General features: G+C 37.2%; 1 protein-coding gene across 2 annotated transcripts in view; it reads right to left on the bottom strand.

Annotated features, from left to right (window-relative positions):
• Positions 1–22,591, bottom strand: part of LOC101710773 (myb/SANT-like DNA-binding domain-containing protein 3) — a 127,656-nt gene that overhangs the window by 4,552 nt on the left and 100,513 nt on the right. For both annotated transcript variants that reach the window (XM_004864918.4, XM_021244514.2), the window contains exons 6-9: positions 21,437–21,585; positions 19,427–19,492; positions 9,077–9,200; positions 132–290 (exon numbers count right to left, since the gene is read on the bottom strand). In XM_004864918.4, coding sequence (XP_004864975.1) covers positions 132–290; positions 9,077–9,200; positions 19,427–19,492; positions 21,437–21,585 — 498 coding nt within the window. The remainder of the gene's footprint in view (positions 1–131; positions 291–9,076; positions 9,201–19,426; positions 19,493–21,436; positions 21,586–22,591) is intronic.

Genomic DNA, 22,591 nt, shown 5'->3' on the forward strand with positions numbered 1-22,591 from the left:
ACTCTAGGATTTTTCCTAATAGGCTGGTGAATTTAAAACCTCTACCATTTTGAGTGTGCTCCAAAGTTTGTTTCTAATTTAACTGCTACTCACCCCTAGTTTAAGTTCACATGTCTTATATCATTGCTTACCTCGTTATGCACATGACAATTGCTACTATAATGGCAATCTGCACAGCTCCAATAATGGCTGCAATAAGAACATGAGTGAGTTTCTGCCTACTTGGCACTACGTAGAGAATACTAAAGTCTGTCTTTTCACAGTGCTGTCCAGTGTAACCAGATTCACATCTGAAAAAGAAAAACAAAGGAATTTCTATGAGGATTACAAATTTTTACATGTCAGGTTTCTAAGGTGTAAGATACGAAAGAATGAAAAAATTTAAACAGGAACAAAAACAAATCACTTTTCTAGCACCTGAAAAAAAATGCCTTCTGGGTATTTCCCTAGCCTTTTTGATGCATATTTTACATAGTGCTTCTTTTAACTATGTTAAAACACATAAATTTTAAAGTTGCTAAATAAATCTTTATCACCATCATTTAAAAATAGAACCATAACATTCTATCCAGTAACTATAATATGGCTAGCTTATCTGTTCCCCATTCTAGGTTCTTATCAGTAGTTTTCTATTTTCACAATATAAACTAGGTATGATAATAAACATCTTTAAATGTGCACTTTTCCATAGTGTTATTTTGTAGGCTTAGATACCTGGAAATGGGACTACTGAATAAAAAATAAGTGTAAACACTTACTGTTCTATAAACACACCATCAAATTATATTCATGACACTTTCGGTGTACAAAGCACAAACATTTACGATGCAGGGAGGAGATGAAAATAAGTTATAAATAACAAACAGCAAAGTAGTCAAGTAGGTGCTAACCTTAGAAATTATCTGAATCTCAATTAAAAGTAAATATACAGGCAACATCATCAGCTGAGGATAATAATTTGACAGAAGGAAACATGTAAGATATTTAACAGAAAATTTATATTTTTAGCTAACTGAAGTGAAATGTATAAATTAGCCAGTCTTCCATTGGAACTGATTAATAAAACACGTTAAGGACAATGTGTGCATTTATCAATGTATCACACCTCATTACAAAAGGATTTGAGGCAGCTTATCATAAAGCACCCATAACAACAGACAGGAAACCTGGACAAAGGGAGATCAGGAAACCCATGGTGATATAAATTTACCTTCCAATCCCTTACAGTGCCTGGACATCTGCCAGGAGGTTTCACTTTGGGCTTTAAAGCTTCCCAACAGACAAGTAGTGAGGCAGATACAGAGGTCAAGGAATGGAACTGAGAGTCTAGGAATAAACCCATACTTCCATGGTCAACTGATTTTGGACAAAGGTGCTAAGACAGTTCAATGAGGAAAGAATAATCTCTTTAACAAATGATGTTGGGTAAACGATACCACTATAAAACAGTGAAGCTGAACCTCCTCACAATATACATAAAATTTGACTCAAAATGGATCGTAGATCTAAATACAAGAACTACAGCTCTCAAACTCTTAGAAAAAACACAGATATAAATCTTCGTGACCTTAGACTGGGCAATAATTTCTTAGGTATGACACCATAAGCAACAATAACTGAAACAAAAGAGATAAACTGGACTAAATCAAAATTAAGATCTTTTGTGCTTATTGAGAAAGTGAAAACCCACAAAATAAAGAAAAACTTATGCAAATTATGTATCTAATAAGGGACCTGTACCAAGAACATGTAAAGAACCAATAATAAAAAGACCATGGGCGGGGGACTTAGCGCAAGGACCCGAGTTCTATCCCTGGTACCAAAAAAAAAAAAAGACCAAAAATATCACCAATTAAGAAATGAGCAAAGAATCTATATAGACGTTTTTCCCAATAAGCACTAAAAAGATACACAAATAACTAATACAAAGTCATTAGTCACTATGGAGTTGAAAATCAAAACCACAATAAGATACCATTTCACAGTTACAGTATGACAGTCAGATGATTACAAATATGAGTGATGGCACTATAGGGAATGTAAAATGGTATAGCTACTTTAGAGAAGTCTGGCATTCTCAGAAAGTTATGCATAGAGTTACCATTTGGCCCAGCAGTTCTCCTAGGAATTTACCCAAGTGTAAAAACCTACATCCACACAAAGGTTTGCCATGATTAATAATGGCCCAAAAAGGAAAACAATTCAAATGTTCATCAACTGATGAGTGTTGTGTATTGTCCACACTATGGAATATTATTCAGCCATAAAAAGGAACAAAGTGCCTTACAAAGTACATGCTACACTATGCATAAACCTTAAAAACACTGCGCAAACTGAAAGAAGTCAGTCACAGAAGACCACATACATTTCATTCATGTGAAATGTCCAGAATAAGTACATCTATTTAAAGACAGAAAATAGGTTAGTGGCTGCGGAGGGCTAGAGTTAATAGGAAGACATGGGAAAAACAGCTAAAGGGTATGGAATTTCTTCTTGAGGTAATGAAAATGTTTTAAAATTGACTGTATTGGCAGTTGCATAACTCTGAATATACTAAAAATAGCTAGCTGGGGGAGGGGGGCAGAAAAGAAGAAAAAGAGGAAAGGAGGGGAGGAGGAAAGGAGGGAAGGACAGAGAGTAAAATGGAGAAAAGACGAAAGGTCTATCAATGGCCAAGAAAACAATCATCCTACAGTAGCTCAGGAGATGCAGAGTGTTTGCCTAGCATGCAGGAGGCTCTGGATTCAATCTTTAGTACTACCACTACACAATAAAAGAACCAAAACAGCAATCTCCATAAAATAAAACCAAACAAGGCATTTCCAAGGAGCAGTTACTACTATTATTAGACTCAAGGGAATTTCCCCTCATTGGTCCTTATTTAAAGAGGGTACCTTCTAACATAGAGTAACATCCTCAATAATACAGCAATAATAAATTTAATAACATAACGAAGTCTCATAGGACATTTAAAATAATGTCCTTCATGGTAGGTTAATGGCCAAAAGTCAAAGCTCAGTAAAATCAAAACAGTTCCACAGAGAGTAATGTCAATGTCTTAGATCTGCAGTTCTCGGACAGTTTGGCTTAATCTAAAGATTAGAATGAGAATATAAAAAAGAATCTTTAGGCCATATATTATTCAAATAATCCTTCCTGGATTTTCTACAACTGACTTGTGGTCATACTCTCCAAATATGTAGAGTATTAAGTTGCTACACCTTCTTCTCTTATTAAAGGTGGGAAGGGGTGTTCAGTACACTACCCTCTACTCTCACCTCAATATTCTCCATAGGTCATCTCCTTTACTACCTGCCCTTGTGTGCTGATTCATTTACTCATCCATTTCACACATTTACTGAGTACCTGTTATATGTCAGGTACTACTGTGGTAAGCATTTGGGATATATCAGCTAAAGATTCCTGTCCTACTGACCCTCTAAGAGGAGGAAGGGGGTCAATGAACATAATAACTACTTATGATAAAGGGTGGTATGTGCTTGTGTGTGTGTAAAAGAGGGGTGTGTGTCTATGAGGGGAAGGGGGGGGATATGTGTGTTAAGGTACACTATGAGTACCATATATTGGCCAGAAAAACAGGACCGCAATTTTTAAATAAGTGGTCAGCATAGGCTTCATTAAGAAGGTGACATGTAGGCCAGTGATTTAGCTCAGTGGTTTTGCTGCCTGCTACACAAGTGTAAGGACCCGAGTTCGATCCCTGGTACCAAAAAAAAAAGAAGGTGGCATGTAGAACATGGCATAGTGCTTGCTTAGCATGTATATGAGGTCTTGGGTTTTCTCCTCACCACCACAAATATATATTTTTTAAAAAGAAAGTGGCATGTAAGTGAAGATATGAAGGAGCAGAGGAGGTCTGCCATGCGGAAAACTGAGAGGAGGGCATACCAAGCAAAGTAAGAGAAAAGCTTCCAAAGATGGGAGCATGGTGTGTCCGAGAACAGCAAGCACGGCTAAAGTGGAGTGGGCAAGACAGAGGGGAGCAAGACAGGTGAAGGAGCCAAACTGTATAGGGCCTTCTGTACTTGGTGATACAAAGGAGCCACTGAACAGCTCTAAAAGAGATTGACATGAGCTGGTTTTTATTTTCCAAGGTTCACTCTGGCTACTGTGTTCAATATGCTTACTGGAGACCATCAAGGAGGTTGCTGCAATAATCCCAAAAAGAAAATGCTGGCATGGACTAGGAAGGAATGATGAGGAGTACGCAAATTCTGGACACATTCTGAAAAAAGAGCTAACAGATTTCCCAGCTAATTGGATATGGGGTATATGAGAGAAGACAGCAATATCTTGGTGTTTTGTCTGAGCACCTAAAAAGCTGGAGCCGGCATCAATTGAGAGGGAAAGGTTGTAGGTGGAGCAGATTTAGGGAAGGGAATCATTCAAGAGATCAGCTTCAGTCCTGTTGAGACTTAAGTGTCCAATATCCACTGGAAATGTAAAGGAGGCAGAGGGATCTGAGTCTCAAATTCAGGAGAGACAGCTGAGATTTATACCAGGAGCCATCGGCAAGTGTCATGTAAAGCCCTATATATGACTAGATAGAATTACTAAGGAAGAGTAGTAGGACTGAACCCTGATGCACTGCAACATAGAGGGGCCAGGAAACCCAGGAGGAGCCAGCTGAGAAGACTAGAATGTCAGCAAGGTAGGAGAACCCAAGAGAGCAATCCCAGAAGTCAAGCAAAGCATGTGCATTGCACAAAAGGGAGGGATAAATTAACGTGTTGATGCATGTCTGTAATTCCAGCACTCTGGGAGGCTGAGACAGGAGAATACTGAGAAATTTAGCAAGACCCTGTCTCAAAATAAAAAAATAAAATGTTGGGGGATGCAGCTCAGTGCCAGCGCCCTGAGTTCAATCCCTAGTACCATATTAACTAATTAATTAAGTGATGAATTGTGCCAACTGCCACTGACTGTTCAAATGTAACTGAGGACTAAGAATTGACCAATGACTTTAGCAATGAGAAAAGTCTCCATGGAATGTTTTCAACAAAAGCTTACTGAATGGGTTTTCAAGAGAGATGGGAAGTGAAGTGAAAACTAGAGGTAGACTACAGACAACTCTTTCAAGAAGCTGTACAGGGCCAGGGATTTAGCTCAGTGGCTCTGACGCCTGCCCTGCAAAGTGCAAGGACCTGAGTTTGATCCCCGGTATCAAAAAAAAAAAAAAAAAATCAAAGAAGCTGTACAAGAGAAAGAAATGACAGTAGCTGATGGGAATGACAATAAGCAGTTCTTTCAAGATGGAAGAAATAATAGTTATATACGTAAAATAAGTTTATATCAAGACATGACATGGAAGAACAGGGAGAGAACCGATGGCTGGTGATAGTGACAGTCTGTGGAAGTTCTCTTCATACTACAGTTTCCTCAGAGAACTTGGGAGTAAAATCATCCATCCTGAGTGAGGACAAGAGAGGAAGTACTGACAATCTGTGGAGAGAGGTGAAGGTACACAGCAGCAGGCCAGGAAAACATGAGAATGCCTGGAAGCATGAAGGGCCCATGACAGCAGTTTCATTCAGCTGTGTGGGCATCAGCAGGCAGGGAGAGAGAAGCTGAGATGAACCAGGATGGTAGTTTTGTCAAGTGAGTATAATGATCTAAGAAAGGGACAGAAGCCTGTGTAAGCAATCAACTATAGTGAATGACCACAACAACATCCAGGGGATGAAGATCAATGAAAAGGTGACAGGATCAATAAAGTAAAGGTCTACTGGAATGGAAGGATTGCTAGGAGGAAAGTAGAGGGGATTGCTAGAGATGAAATTATTTACAAGTATACATCTTCAACTTGTATCTCCCCTGGATTTTTGTTTCTGTTTTGTTTTGTGGTGATGGGGATAGAATCCAGGGGCACATGCACTCTAGGCAAGCACTCTACCACTGAGCTACACTCCTAGCCTTCCCATCAGCTGGTAAACAAAAATAAACTCAACAGCCCACTAGCTGTCATTCGTAGTGGATATCCCACTAGCACCTCAGACCAAGCATGTTAATATATCATTTTCCCCCAAACCTCTTCACTCTTCCCAATGTATTTCTTATTCAATTTGGCCATAGCCAGAAACCTGAGACTCTCATGACTCTTCATCCCACTCCCTTCTACTAATCCCCAACTGGTTACCAATATCTGCAAATTCAACTGTTTATTATATTTCTGTAACTCGTCTACTTATCTCAGCCCTAGGACAACTCTATTACTTAATTTATGTTCTCACTTTTTACTAAGTCTCTCAGTCTTCTAACACATTTTCCACAATTCTATCAGACTGTCTTTCAGATCTGATCACCTCACGTCACTGCTATGTGAAGTTCTGTAGTGGCTTCTCATTGACTTTAAAAACAAAGACCGCATTCCTGGGATAGCACAAATATTTCTGTAAAATCTGACCCCTCCTGTAACAATGTTCCCTTTCAGGTTGAAGTACCTTTTCTGAAGTCCCAAATCATCTTGTATATACCTATGTATAGAAACATTTTTCATGTATTTTATTTATTATTTGTCAGTCCCTTTCATCAGGCTATGTTTCAAAGGCAAGCTCTCTGGATCCCGGTCATATTTATCTGCCAGTGCCAGGTAGAATTTGGTAAAGTTTGCAATAAATAAACAAAACAGTGGTGGGATAATGCTAGAAGATTTTAATCAAATAATAGGACTGTAGCTAAAGGTTGTTTATCACTGGTTGTTTACTGAAGGCATGTGATATTTCAGCCTGATTCTTACAGATACTATAAATACTCAAAAAAGAAAAGGACCAGTTGCTTTTATGGGGGTGGGGGGTACCAGGGATCGAACTCAGGTCCTTGTGCTTGCAAGGCAGGCAGCGGAACCACTGAGCTAAATCCCTGGCCCAACCAGCTGATTTTTAAGAGTTATAAGCAGGTTATAAAAAAAAAAAAGATTCTTTAGTATTTAAGAAACTCCTCTGGTGTGAAGAAGGAAGTTGACAATCATCATGTATCACTCAAATAAATAACTGCTAAGTACCTACTGGGCTAGATCCTATTATCCACTTACTAGTTCATTACTTAAAAACAGAATGATCAAACATTGCATTTTTCATTAATTTTTATAAGATAACAGGAAATATAAAAACAACAATTTTATCAAATTTATTCAATACAAGAATTGACTGGTTGAAATGACAACTCCCTGAGACACTCGGGATAGTCAGTACGGAGTGAAGCTTAGGGTAAACTTAAGTGGTCTGGAAGACTGGTTAGCAGAACAAAGAAACTGATGTAATGGGCTTACAGTCTAACAATAACAATTGTTATTTATTAAATACCAGATAATGTTTACTAAGCATTTTAAATGTACAGTCTCATTTAAACAACACTGAGATAGTTGCTATTACCATTATCATTTTAGAAATGAGGAAAATGAGAATTAGGCAATTTAAGTATCTTCCAAAGGACATATATAGCCAATAATTGGCCAACTCAGTAAACCTGATTCCAAAAGCTTTAACCAGTATACCATTCAATCTTCTTATTGTCAATTAGTAAAATGGCGCATAGTGGCCTCATATCATTATCAGAACATCATCCTCTCTCTCTTTGTTGTTTGTTTATTTGTTTTGTCGTACCAGGGATCAAACTCAGGACCTTGCACTTGGCTAGGCAGGTGTAGTGCCACTGAGTTAAATGCAGATATCTTGAAAAATGCCACATCCTAAGAGGCTAACAGGATTTGAGCTTCTATCAACATACAGGATCTATGCCACAGTAAGACAATTAAGAGGAATCCACTGTATGACATGGTTTTAAACCTGGTCTGTTGTCTTATAAAGGTATTTTTTTAAATGTTTAAGCAAAAAGGGTGGGGGTAGACTAGCTCCTTCAAAGATAATAACTCTTCATCAGGAAAAACCCAAAGGCTTAACAAACATCTATTCAACCATAAACAGTATAGTCTTTTGTTTGGGCTTTTGCTTTGCTTTTTGTTTGCACTACTGGGGAATGAATACAGGGTCTTCACACTAAACTATATCCCAACCCATTTTTTATTTTTTATTTTGAAACATAGTCTTGCTAAGTCACTAAATTGCCTAGGCTGGGAGTGAGCTTGCAATTCTCCTGCCTCAGCCTCCCAGAGTGCTGGCCTTATAGGCATGTGCCAACACACAGACCCATTTTTGAAGCAAGAGTAAAGGGGAAAATGAAAATCAGGAGGATGGAACTAAAGAAGCAGAGGAACCCAAAAGACTGATGTCTAACAATTTCCTTTTTCTTTTGGAAAGATTTACCACCTTCTGGGTTGACAGAACAAAAAGAAAGTATAATATCGCTCCATGTTTCCATGTTTTGACTAAGAGAGGAAAAAGCATTCTGGCTCAGCTCCCAGAAGCAGGAGCCAGAAGAATGACAGCAATTTTCCCTTGGCTATGGAAACATAACCTGGCTAACCAGACCACCTGTGGTAGAGGATGAGCTCCTGGCACCAGCAGCAAGAAGAAAGAGCAGCAAAAAGCACTACGATCATTAGCTTAGGTATCAGGAAATGTGAGATCGACTTTTTTCGCAGCTCTACATATATTTCCTGTTGACCTTGAAGAAGTTATATAACGTTTCCAAAATCAAGGAGCTGAGAATTTATATCCTTTCCATCGCTCAACTCACACCTGGTTCTTCATCCTCCCTTATTTTTAGAAATCTATTTTAGCATATATTTTGAACTACATATTTTCTATTCTTAATACATTTTTCGAGTTGCTCAACCACATTGTGATAGATTGCCTAAAGACAAAAATAGTACTGAAATATGGCATATTTATTTTTTATATTAAAAATATGTAACATTATCATTAAAATGTTAAGCCCATAATCTCAAAACCCCAATAAAACATGTTTTTGCATATTTCTTGCCAGGTTTGGAGGAAGGGTTTTTTTTTTAAATGATGCTAATTTATTTTTCACTTGCCTGTCACAGATAAACACTATATTTGGTAATATTAATCCACATTTTTTCACTACCTTCTATAAAGCAGTGATCACTGATGGAAAAGAAATTCTCACCACTGATCTGGAGGCACTGACTTACCTACAAGAAGCCTTCTGAGTAGAATAGATGAATTCACATTTACCATGGATGCAGAAACCATTGAGGTTTTCAGGGCAAGGCATGTGGTTTCCAATATAAACATCTTCTCTTTGATCACTAGCATCTTAAAAGAACAAAAACCAGGTCACTGAAAAGTGAAAAACAAACTGAAGAATACAAAGGTTCTGAAACAGCGAATAAACTGACGCCTTGTCAACCACCTGGTGGGCAATTCGGAAAGGAAATTTATCAGATGGGGAATGAATAAAATCCAAGGTCCCCTTCAAATTCCTATTATACCATATACACAGCAGAAGACTATTTGGATTCAAAGCATTTAAAAATATTTGCATTATGTGATTACTATGAGCTAGCTTTACATAAATACAATGTGCCAAAGAAAATTACCAAAATTATCTTTGCTAAAGAAATAATGCTAGAGTTGGGCATGGTGCCACATGCCTGTATCCTAGCACTGGGGAGGCTGAAGCAGAAGGATCACCGTGAGTTCAAGGCTGGCCTGGAATAGACAGTGAGTTCGAGGCCATCCTGAACCATATGAGGAGACCCTGTCTCAAAAAACCAAAAAAAATAAATAAATAAAATAAAATAATAATAATAATAATGCTAGGTCTAAAAGAAAATTCTCCTCTGTGACAAAGATATATTGAATGTAGCACTAGCTTTAGAAGAGTGAATTTACTCAAACCCAGGGCCTACAAAACTGAGATCAAAAACACACTAAAATGACAGAGAGCAAGTTATGGGATTTTAAACATTTAGGGTAAAGGTTTATTCTTGAAACGAAAACAATTAAGTACATTGACTTTTTTTTCAAATGAAAATAGGTTTGCTTTTTTTATATATAATTTTTCCTCAGATGTTCACTGGTTTAAAAAACTGCAAACATAAGAGAATAAAGAAATTTAAAATCATCTGAGAGCCCTCCTTCTATCCACACAGAACCACTATAAACATGTTGGTGATCACCTGTTAAGACCTAGGTATAATGATTTAGACCAAACTTAGCTGAAGTGAAGAAAATAGAAGTGTGGTGAGTACTATCATTGTTGGAAAAGGGACAGAAACTCAGGAAGGAAACAGAATGGGGCAGGAAAGACAGAAATGAGGCCCCAGTATTCAAAATCAATTATATCCATCACCCCAACACATACACACACACACACACACACACACACACACAAATTTAGAAATGGATTTTTGTACCTCTTTTTCTCACATATACACCTATATACTAATCCTGTACTCCATGGACCCAGAGTTCTCCAACGGTCTGTTCACATGTAGGAAAATCCTCAGGTTTCCTGCCATTTCTATCTTACAGTTCCAACTTACAGATTCTGTGTCTATCAGCTGTGTGACTGACCATTCTACCCTCAAACCTGAGATTCTATAACTACAAAATCAGGATAATAGGACCTCTATTTCATGCTGTTTTGAAAGGATTACATGAGATATCTAATTTATGTACAATACTGCTAAAATAACCACCTGTCTATATGACAAATCATATAACAGCAAAGGCCTTATCTGTCCAAAATACCAATAAAGATGTTAGCAAAATCTGAAGACAGCTAATAGAAACAAATTAAAAGGGAATGAAATAGGAGCTTCACATACAGGAAAGAGGAAGATCAATGGAGACATGAGAATGTAGGTGGCAAGGTGTGAAAAAATTGAGAACTCAAGATGCAGATTTTTCTGGAAATCAAAATTTACAGATGAATAAAAAATCATTAATGAGTATTAAACACAATAATAAAGCAGAGATTATGTCATGGCTAACAAAGTGATGCCATTTTGCCTCAAAATTTACATATTTACATTTTACTAATTTAACTTATGCCAACAAAGAGAATGAACTACAAGATGGGGAATCCAAGATATAAATTCTCAATTTAAAGAATGTCTTTGCTACTGTATGTGACTTTGGTCAAATCGCTTCCTCTCACTGAGGGAGTAGAATGAGATCAGCACTGTCCAACAGATCTATAAGACATGAGACACATATGTCATTTTTTATTTCCTAGCAGCCAAAAAAGGTAAATTAATTTTACACTTATAGCCAACAAATATCATTTCACCAAAATATCAATATAAAAATTGAGGTACTTTACATTCTTTTTAAAAATAAGTCTCCAAAGTCTGGTATTTTATACTCACAACACATCTTAATTCTAATGAGCAATTACCATATTGGACAGCATAGAATAAATGACTAATTTACTAATCATCTATTAATCATATTCCATATGCCAAATATTCTTCTAGACACTGAAGATATAAAAATAGGGTTTATCCTGACCTCGATGGGCTTACATGGTCTCTTCCAGCTCCCAGACTGTAATTTTGCTGTGGCAAAAAAAGGCTACTAATGGGCTGCTATAACCCTGAACACCCTCCACTGTGGTAGAGCTATCTGGGTTTTAAAACAGTCTCAGAGCTCCCTGAGAATGAGGATTATCTGTTTCTGTTACTGTTTTTGTGTAACTCCTAAACACTATGTACAATACAAGAGGACAAGGACAGCCCTGGAGTCAGACTGCTTGGGTCTGAATCCCAGTTACAACATTCCCTAGCTGTACAACCTAAAGGCAGTTACTTCATCACTCAAGGCACTGTTTCCTCATCTGAGAAAAAGAGATAACAACATCCACTTCTCATAAGGCTGTTTTGATGAAATGAGATAATATATTTAATGTACTAGTATGTTAAGTTTGTACAGAACTTAAAAGAGTGGCTAGCAAAAAGTAAACTTATAAGAAGTATTACCAAGTATTATTCCATGTTCAACAAATGTTACATGAATGAATTCTAATTTTCACTTGCTGATATGTTATACTATAAAAATCTCCAGATTTATGGCCAACTGCCCAGCATGCAGAAGGCCCTGACTTAGATCCCAGCACCACAGAAGAAAGTAAAGTCTTCAGTCTTAAAATCCTTTACTGGGGAAGAAATTATTTAAGAGTTATATCTTGTTTTTCATTGACAAAATTATTATTCAAATAAAGATTTCCATCTTGAATCTCCTCTTAGTGAACTGTACTGCTTTTAAAAGTCCTATTCTGAGGTTTACAACAGAGGCTGAGATTTATCAGATGTTTCATTTATAAATACTTGTAATCAAAGCAGAAGGCCTTCCTCAAACAATCAGCACTGATGAGAAATACTTGTTAAGGTTTAAACAAAAAATGCCATCCTCCAATAACAGTCAAGTCATAAGTGATCAGAAGAAAGTACTCATCATCCTATATCATAGCACATCTCAAAGCATGGTACTTCCATAGTGGAACACAAGATAAGTATATAACTATGGGACTACAGAAAGTGAGGTTATGTATAATTGAAATCCTGTAACATGTACAACAATAGGACCATATATTTCTATAGCCAGGGAGTAATACACTAACCTAAGAAAGTCCTATAAACATCAAGAAATTTCAGTGAGAATGCAGAAAGGGAAGCAGCCCAAGAAGCCAGCTACATGAAAGCAGAAAGAAAAAGTTAACTAAATAACAGAGTTTAAGAAATAAAGTATGGCTCCAACAAACATTTACTGAATGAACTAATGAAAGAATGTGAGATCAAGTTGTAGAAACAGTGATACGGCTTTAAAGAAAAACTAATAAGGCTTTAAAGTCTGTGGCTGACATTGAGTTCAAATTCAGCATTTCACTCAATGCCAACATCATTCATTCTATTAGACTTACATACTATTCTGTGCATAGCCAAAGGCTCTATATTAAGCTGAGTATATAAAGAAAAAAGCATCTTGGTTCCTGTCTTCAGGAATGTTATATTCAATTAGAGACTGAACAAATATACATGAAAAGCTGAACATAAGAGAAGCAGAGCTTACATGGCAGTTTACAAGTGAATACCACCAGATGCTATGGAAGTTCACATTCAGAGAAGTCACTGTAAGATAAAATATGCAGAAAAGGATTTATAGACAGGATAGGATTCAAGTTAGGCATCAAAGCATAAATAGGCATAGATAGAGAAATAGTAGAAAGCATAATGTATGACGCATTCTTGGGAACAAACTGTAGATCAGCCTTCCAAATGCAGTAAGTGGAGAATGAGGAAGGGTGTAAGTCAAAGGTGGAAAAGCAGGCTAAAGCCAGATTATGGGAAAATTCGAATTTCAAATGAGACATATTTTCTTACCCATGCAGATAAGGAAGACACTAGAGGCCTTCTAAATGGGGTACAATGAAAGCTGTATTCTATATGAAAGTTAATTGAGAGTGATTGGTGGTTATGCCAAATAAGAACCCATAGGTGTGAGATTTTTTTTTTAAGGGTGAAGAAAACATTCTAAAATTAATTATGGTATGCTTTTACAACTCTGCAAGTATACCAAAACCACTGAATCACATAATTTAAACAAGTGAACATGACAGTATGTAAATTATATCTCAACAAAGCTGTTAAAATAATTGAGGGGCAAAGAAAAACAGGTGACCATTAGCAGGTTTATAGTACCTACTACAAACTTGTGGCAATGAAAAGCTAAGCTAGAGTTCAGCAGTAGGAATAAATACTAGGAATACATGGAAAAAATAAATACAGCTGGAAGGTACTTTAGAAAATGAATGAGCTCAGAAACTTAGATTTAGAAGAGCCCATGAAATCCCTTTAATTAAACCCTGAAAGCTCATTTCTACTTGAACACTTCCAGGGTTAATGAACACATCACAATACAGTGTATTTCAATACTGTTAGATTTTCCTCATGTTGAATAAAATTTGTAACTCTGCAGATTTTCTAGTGCCTGTTCAACCCCAATCCACTGCTTACCAGTCTTTTATTCCATCCTTATTTGTACAAATGTAGTTTGCAATTATCTTTAAGAGGAGTGCCCAGCACTACCTCAATATATTTAATAGAACAGAACCACTCTCTTTACTAAAGATGATGTTAATCCAGAATTATGTAAAATGGCTCTAAATGTGAGTATAATCGGTGGGAGGGGGTGTCAGTAGAGAGAATGTAGTAATACACCAAGTTCAAACTTTGAACCTCAGGGCCAGGAATTTAGCTCAGTGGTGCCACCGTCTGCCTCGCAAGCAGAAGGTCCTGAGTTCAATCCCCAGTACCAAAAAAAAAGTTGAACTTCAGTCACCTAAAAAGTATTTGTTAAGCACCTATTATGTTTTAGACACGTTCTAGAGTTTCAGGCAATGGCAGAACAACAGTAAGTACAAAAACCCACTAGGCCTTTGGGCATGTGAAACTAGTCCAGAGAGAAAAAAATAAGCCTAGAGAACAAATGTGAAAGTTCACCAAGGTAATAATATGAACAGATTAAATATTCAGAAAGGGATTCAGAATGACAGCAAAGGGACAGAACAGCATTCTGGAATAGTAATGATACAAAGAAAAGAACACCAGCACTTAGGGTCAGAAAGTCTGGATTCTACTCCTTGTTCTCCCATTCTACATGAGCAATAAACCTCCACAGTCTTAGCTTCTTCATTTACAAAATGAGAACAGCATGGTTATATATGAAAACATATAGCACACAATAAGGCACTTCATCAGTAACTGTTATAAAGGATGAATACTCTGTTTTGTACCCTTTTTTTGGCACTGAGAATTGAACTCAGGACCTTGCACTTGCCAGGCAGGTGCAGTACCACTGAGCTAATATAATTCCTGGCCTGGATACCTGCTGATGTCATTTGTGAGCCACATATAAAATATCATGATACCTAAACTCACCAAAGGTGAGAACTGTGAGCACAGCCAGTTACCCACAGTGGAACCGAAAGCAAAATTATCAGCCACAACAACATCACTAAAGAAGTCAGTAATCTGGTGTTTATATTCAGTGAACCTCAGGAGTACATACTCCAGCCCCACTTCACAGATGTAATCATTGAGGCTCAGAAAAATCAGGTCACACAGGTTTAAACAAAGACCAAATCTGACTCCAAAATACAAGCTCTTACCCATTGCACTATTATTTTACCAAGCAACCCTGGTGATGTATAGGGAATGGACAAAAAACAGAATGTCCAAGCACCTGCTCTCTACGCCAAGTAAATTAAGACAACTTCAAAAAGAAAACCTAAAAAAGGCTTTTAAAATGCAACAAAGCATGATTTCAGAAACTATGGCAGAGATGTAGCCTCCACATAGTAAGAATTAGTCACAGAACAATGTCCTTAGGCAACTAGTGACAGGCTCCATGAGCAACAGCTGCAATTGCTGGTGAATGAACAATGTTTGTGTGTGTGCAATATAACAAGTACACTTGGTCAGCCAGTGGCTCATTCCATCCACAGAAGCTTTCACAAACAAATCTGCCACCAGCAGCAGTGTTTTTAAATACAAGGATAGTATGGTTCCAAGTAATGATGTCATAAGAAAACCCAGGGGCTGGGGGTAGCCCAGTGGTAGGCTGCTACCCCAGCATGTGTGAGGCCCTGCATTTCATTACTCAGTCTAGGAAAGAAATACAATACCAGTATCTGCAAAGGCTTGTTCCACTGGCTATGTGTCCAAGTCCATCTGTGAATGACCCAGTTAAAGCTTGAGGAGTCACCGTTAGCAACTGAAATGTGTATCTGGAAGGTAAACTGTCGAGACTTCAACATCAACATTACATCAGGAACTCCAGGGCTCATTATTTCTACAAATACCTACAGTTAAAAAATTCAAAATATTTTGGCTTGCTTTCCCCATACTACCCTACATCCCAACCTTTATCACTAACATGTCCCTCCATATATCCTTTCTTAATCCTGTCTCCTCGAACCCCATTAAGAAATCCTCTACCAAATACCCACTCTACCTACTTTCTAACACCTCCCACACTCATTTATAAACCTACCGTTCTCCATCCTAACTCTGACTCTCCCGTACCCTACTCTACCAGTGAAACGCCTTTTTTCGTGTGAATAAACCATCTGCCTTCTCAATTATTCCCTTAGAAAAGACTCCATCCATCCCCCTGATATACCAAGAACATACTATTTCCCAGATCCCCATTCGGTCCCCGTGCCACCTTCTCCTGACATGCTTACTACGGTCACTTCCTTTCTGCTCTCATTTATTAACAAACTTCATTCAGAAGTCCTCCAATCACCCTCATTGTGATGCTTCATGACACACACTCTCAGACTTCCTTCAATGAGTCTAGCACCTGGATCACAACCTCATCATTTTTAAAAGGATAATCAAAAGAGCGAGACTGAAATATTCAAGTAACAGTCACCATATTGACTCACTATCTCACTATCTCTGGCATCCTTGGCCAGCAGAAACAGACAGACCACTGAGGCTCAAATATGAGGCCAAAGATGGGTAAGGACTGGGATGAGGTAAAACTTAGGAATGAAGTGAGAATTATCCATTATCATCCTTATAGCCAAGGACTGCCTCTCAAGGCATTGAGAACAGTGAACATGCTGAACAGTTACCTGGATGAATTCCAAAAGTACTTCAAACTCCAAAATGTAATTAATTATCTCCATTATCAACTCTTCCCTCACCTTACCCCAAACGTCTTTCTCCTCCCAGCACCCTAAGTTCTATTTTAAAAGACTCTATCACTCTGTCTTCTAAGCTAAGTTCTTATTCACTTTGAACTCTATGCTTCATATCTAAGCAAATGTCTGTTCCTTTTGAGTCTACTCTATTCCAATATAAATAATAAGCACAGGGCCGGGGATTTAGCTCAGTGGTTCCGCCAACTGCTTCACAAGCGCAAGGACCTGAGTTCGATCCCTGGTACCAAAAAAAAAAAGAAAGAAATTGCAATAATAAGCACAATGTTCCTGCCACACATCATTCACACAAGTAGTTAACTTTGTAGCGTTACTGTTTTCAACTATATTAAGAAATCCCTGTTGTCCACAAATAAAGTCTAAATTTCCTGGGTAGCACATTCTGGCCCCCAGCTCTCTATAGCCTGGACTTTCAATTCTATCTTTAAAGCCCTTTATTTTCCAGACAACAAGGATTCCTTGCCACTCTCTCCACATAGCTTATCATCATGTTTGGGTCACATCTCTGCTCATTTTTCAACCTTTCTTAAATATCCTTCAAATCTTCATCATCCTTCAAGGTTCACTCAAACACCATTTTCATGACATTTCTCAGATTCTCACTGTTGCCCACCGAAGAGTAATCTTACCCTTTCTCAATGCCTATTACACATTTTAACTACACTACATTTTATGACAATAATCAGTTTCCATTTTGTTAGAAGTTGTATGTACTTCTTACTGTAGGATAAACTCTACAGATGCATATTTAGGTACTAAATATCTTTCTATCCATAAGTAGTTTCTACTAAAACAAAGTATAAGTTAGGTAACATAGCAAATTTTATCTACCAATTATGATAATTTCATTGAAGTTAAATTCTTATGTGTAAAGAATTTTAAGCATCTCAAAATGACATAGGCACTAATTTATCAAAGAATTTTAAGCATCTCAAAATGGCATGGGCACTAATTTATCAATAGTCATACTATTATGTGATTTGGCATAAACAGTTCTCCAAATTGTTGTAAGAGCATCTAAATACTGAAAGTTGGCCTTCCTGTTTTGGTAATGCACTCTCAGTGAAGAGAATAAAACTGGAAATGATCTATTATGTCCCTTTAGGGGACATAATACAGGAGATTTCCTATTTCAAATACAGTACTTTGGGGCCAGGGATTTAGCTCAGTGGTTCGGCTGCCTGCCTGGCAAGCGCAAGGTTCTGAGTTCAATTCCCGGTAACCCCCCCAAAAAAGAAAATCAAATACAGTACTTTGTATTAGCATAAGAAACTTGTATTTCAGGGGCTCCTGGCTTATAACAAATTCAGGTTTGATAACATTCAAGTAAAAGAAGTAACAAATTATTCATTGACATTAAGTTACCATTTATTGAGCACTTATGTCAGACAATATTCTAAGCACTTAGCATGTATTGTCTCATTTAATTTTTATAAGGCTCTGAGATAGATACTATTACCATTCCCAAGATATACTTTTTTTTTTTTTTTTTTTTTTAGAAATTAGGCATATGAGGTAGATCACACATTTTTAATGTCCATTAGAATAATCAAACAAATGAGTGGAAGATACACTTGTGAGAGGGCAATTATATACAAGTTCTGATTTAGAAGCCAAAAGATCTAGATGTGCTTCAGTTAACTATAACTAACATTCACTGAGTCTCAGTGTTCCCTCTGGTTTAGTGCTTTTACTAGGTAGTGGTAAGAATCAAACAAATAATGCATGTAAACCCAAATCAGGAAAGAGCAATGAACTTGAGGTCAAGGATTCCAATTTCTGCTCTAACCTATACTAGATGTGAGACTTTGTGCAAATAGATTGTATACCTTCTTTGACCTACATCCATCCTGTCAATAAGTCTGAAGCAACTACTTAATACCAAACATGCTGCTCAGGAATACAAAGTGGAAATGACAGATATGGTTTTCCATCCTCACAGAATTCATAGCCTATGGGAGAGATACAGATGAGTAAAAAAGACATTACAATACAGTAGGTTAAGTGCAAAATAAGGGAGAACATAAGAGACACCTAATCCAGATTTAAGGGCGAAGAAATACTTCTCAAAAGGAAATAGTTTCCAAACTGAAACTAAAAGGAATTAATAAAACAAAGAAGTGAAGACTTCCAGGCAGAGGGGAAAAAGATTCAAAGAACTAGGCATAGAAGCGCTAATAGCAGATTCTAGAAAAGAGGATTTTAAAAAAACATTTATAAGGACTGTTCCATGTCGTGGTTAAGCTTGATTGTGTCAACTCCATTGGCTTGGAAGACACCCAGGAGATAAGTAAAGCACACTCCTGCTTATGTCATGGAGGTGTGACCTTGGGTGTTATATCTGATCCCCTCCCTGCTTACTCTCTGGTGCTATTCTCTTACTCTGCTTCCTGACAGCCATGAACTGAGCAGCTTTGCTCCACCACACCCATGATATTTTTGCCTTGAAGGCAGCTGATCATGGACTGAATTCCCTGAAACTGTGAGGCAAATTAAACCTCTCCTTTAAGTTATGAGTATTAGGTATTGTGTCTCAGTGATAGGCAATCTAATACATTCCCATCTAATTTCTTACAACTCCATGTAAACCTATAATTATCTCAATCATTTTAACCTAACATATATATGGGAGCACTCTATAAACTGAGATGCACCTTAGCTGTCACTTAATACTAATAATCAACTGTATATAGGTTATTACTACAGAGAGAATGCTAGAGGAATTGTTATGATGGAAATGGAACTACCTAGGACAGTGATAACTGTATTTCAGTAGTTGGTCAGAATTTAGAAAATCACAATTCAGTACCTTTCACATCTGGTAGGTATTGTAGTCCGTCATCTTTCTTTCCCAACAAACTAGTATCATCTGTGTCTGTAAGAGAAAATCGTTTTTAAATTAGTATGATGTTGAAGTCACATCATGAAACTCTCAATTATTTCAAATATTCCAGGTACTTCTGAACTCTCTATCCACATATCCTGCTCTCACATTTGCTACCATAGTCTCTCTCCCTTCCTCTCTCTCCCTGGACAGATGTGGTATTTATTTGTCATATATAAAATGATGTCATATATATAATAATGTTTTGACATATACAACATTGTGGAGTGGTTTCTATCACTGTTTTCACCAACTCTTTTCTGTCTCAGGCCTCAAGCTATCCCAGGTATATTGATGAACAGTCTGGTTTTATTTGGACTTCAATTCAAATGTCAACTACTTTTAAAGTCCTGTGCAAGCTAAAATAATACATTGAGAAAGGGTTAACCTTCTCTCCAAGAAATAAGGACCTCAAGATTTATCTACCTGTTTTCTGGGAAACATCAGAATCTCAAATGTTATCAAACAAAATTTACTGTAAAAAAAGGAAGAAAAGACCTTTGATTTGTGAACTGCTTGTACATTTAGAAGAACTGTAAAACTATAAACACCTACTGGGAGACACAAGCTTCAGCCTCCCAATCACAGTGTGGTAGGTAATGTGAAGGTTCAGTTAGCTGTGGATAGAAAACTACTAAGGGAATCAAAATATAACTTTAGGTCCTACCACTACAAAACGGTCTAAATCTACATGAATCTAAAATTCTCAAGCTTGGTCAACTGTTCTGAACTTGATAGGACAGGGAGTACCACTCAAACATGTACTAATTCTTCAGAGGAGATATTAAGCTATTCTTCCCACCTAAAAATCAAAGGCAAGAAAAATACCGACCTGCAGAGGATCTCTGTCAGGAAATGACTTCCTCTATCATACCCATACCAAGCTGATCTGGAAATCCTCAGATAAGCTTCTAGTACATTCTCAGATAGCTCAAACCAGGTTTTTGCAATCAGTTGGGCAGCTGACACAAATGATTTGTGGCCAAGATAAAATACCAAACTTTGGCTTACAACCTCTTCCAATTTAGTAAATCCAAAAAAGGAACACAGATACGGTGGGAGGTAAGTAGAACTAGTAAGCAAAAAAAGATGTATAATCCTAGTACATGAGATCTTCCTGGCGAGGTGTGGTGATGCATGCCTGTAATCCTACCACTTGGGAGGCTGAGACAGGAGTGCCATGAGATACACAGTGAATTAAAGGCCAACCTGAACTACACAGCAAGACCTTGTCTCAAAAAAAAAAGTGCCTGTCCACAGTCCACATGTGTTATCAAGTAAATGATCTATTATCCCAGCCCATGTGGGCACTACTGAGGAAAGAAAATGAAGAATCTCTGGCTTCAGTGACTATAGATGTTGCTGTAAGGGCAAGAAACAAACACTCACTCCTATGAGTTTCTATATGGTTTCTATAACAGAAAGCAAGAAAGACAAATAGAATGTTAAACTGAAAGTAATGATTTTACTTTATATTATGTGACTTCACACCAAAATCTGTAACTATACTTAACATTTATGGGGCAGAAACTACAAAGAGATAATGTGAAAACAAAATAAACTATTATGCTCTACTAAAAAAAAGGTTAAGAAACATATGGCAACATAGTTTTTGCTGAAATTAAAGAATTAAAGTAAACTGCTGAACTCTTAGCTATAATCAAATTTGGGATCACCTTAGAACTATAAATACACCTAAAACGTCATGTTAAGATCACCTCAGTAACTAAATAAACAACCAAGAAGCATGGTTTCTATCTTGAGAAGATGAAAATAAATGAAAAAATATCTAAGTAACAAGAAATTCTGAAACATGTAATAATTAAAAAAACAAGATTTCAAGGATTTCTTCTTTTACAAATCTGATTCTGCCAAGTAAGATTAAAGACACGTAATGTTAAAGACATGTCTCTAGGTGAGCAGGATGGGTTTTACCTGTGCAATGGCCAAGGTGCCTTATATCAATTTGTTCTTGCTTTAAACAAGATGCCTCTCGAACAAAACAGGGGTTGTTATAGGAGCTCCCGTCAGAAGCACACACGGGATTAAAGCTGTATCCGCTGCAGTCTATATTACATACACACCTGGTGGAAAAAGCAACAATCACCTTTATTTGACAACCACAGTATCTCACAATGCTGCAACGGCAAGACAGCAATTCTTATCTTTTGCTCTGCTTTCTGTAACAGAAGTCAATATATCTTGTTATGTTACTGATGAAAGCTTAAAAAATGGAGCGCTCAGCTAAAAATTTTTTTCAGGTGAGAATCTGAAAAGAATTTCATCTAGATATTATTCCAGTGGTTTCTGGAGAATTTTCATATCTAGATCAAATAATCAGAAGATGGCCAATGGCAACAACATTAATTAAAAAGCAAGGTGGCAAAAGTCACGAATCTAAATCCTAGCCCTACTTATCACCAGATTTGTGTCCCAGCCCTTCCTCAAGTCTTATTTTATCAATCTGAAAAACAGAAGCAATAATTACATACTACCTCACCAAATAACTGACAAGTTTTAAAATATAATAGACAGAAAATATGTAAAATGGAAACCCTTAAAGCATTCTGTAGCTATACATCCACCTGTGTAACCAACAGTCCACTAAATTCTAGATACCATGCCAGAGAAGGGCAGGGATGTCCAAGAATGAGCACTCCTCTCGAGGACAGAGTCTAGTTGAAAATAGAAAAAAACAAAAACAAAAAAAACACAGAGATTCTCCTATTTTCAACACATGTTACACTAGAAACCTTCATTAACACTGGATATATCATCCTCTGAAATGCAAACATAAGCCAGTTATAAAAAGCGAGAAATGTTCAGGACAAAAGTCAAATGAAGACATGAACTGAGAAAAGTCGATTGAACTGTCTAAAGCTGCTTTTCACCTTGAAGGATTGTCAACCTGGACAAAAAGTCAATTATCAACTTTTTGGTTTTGTGGGCCTCTAGGGACAGGAGACAAATAACAATGACCCACCTACTACAGTGAGGTCTGGAAACCCTAAAAAAGCTGGAACTTCAAAAAGCTACATGAAGGTTGAGTTGCCATGTTCCAAAGGACTACCGTTAAGGGGGGTGGAGGGG

Source organism: Heterocephalus glaber, unplaced genomic scaffold (genome assembly GCF_053883595.1).
Source record: "Heterocephalus glaber isolate CG9 unplaced genomic scaffold, H.glaber_assembly_v1.0 deba00001481, whole genome shotgun sequence".
Classification (NCBI taxonomy): domain Eukaryota; kingdom Metazoa; phylum Chordata; class Mammalia; order Rodentia; family Bathyergidae; genus Heterocephalus; species Heterocephalus glaber.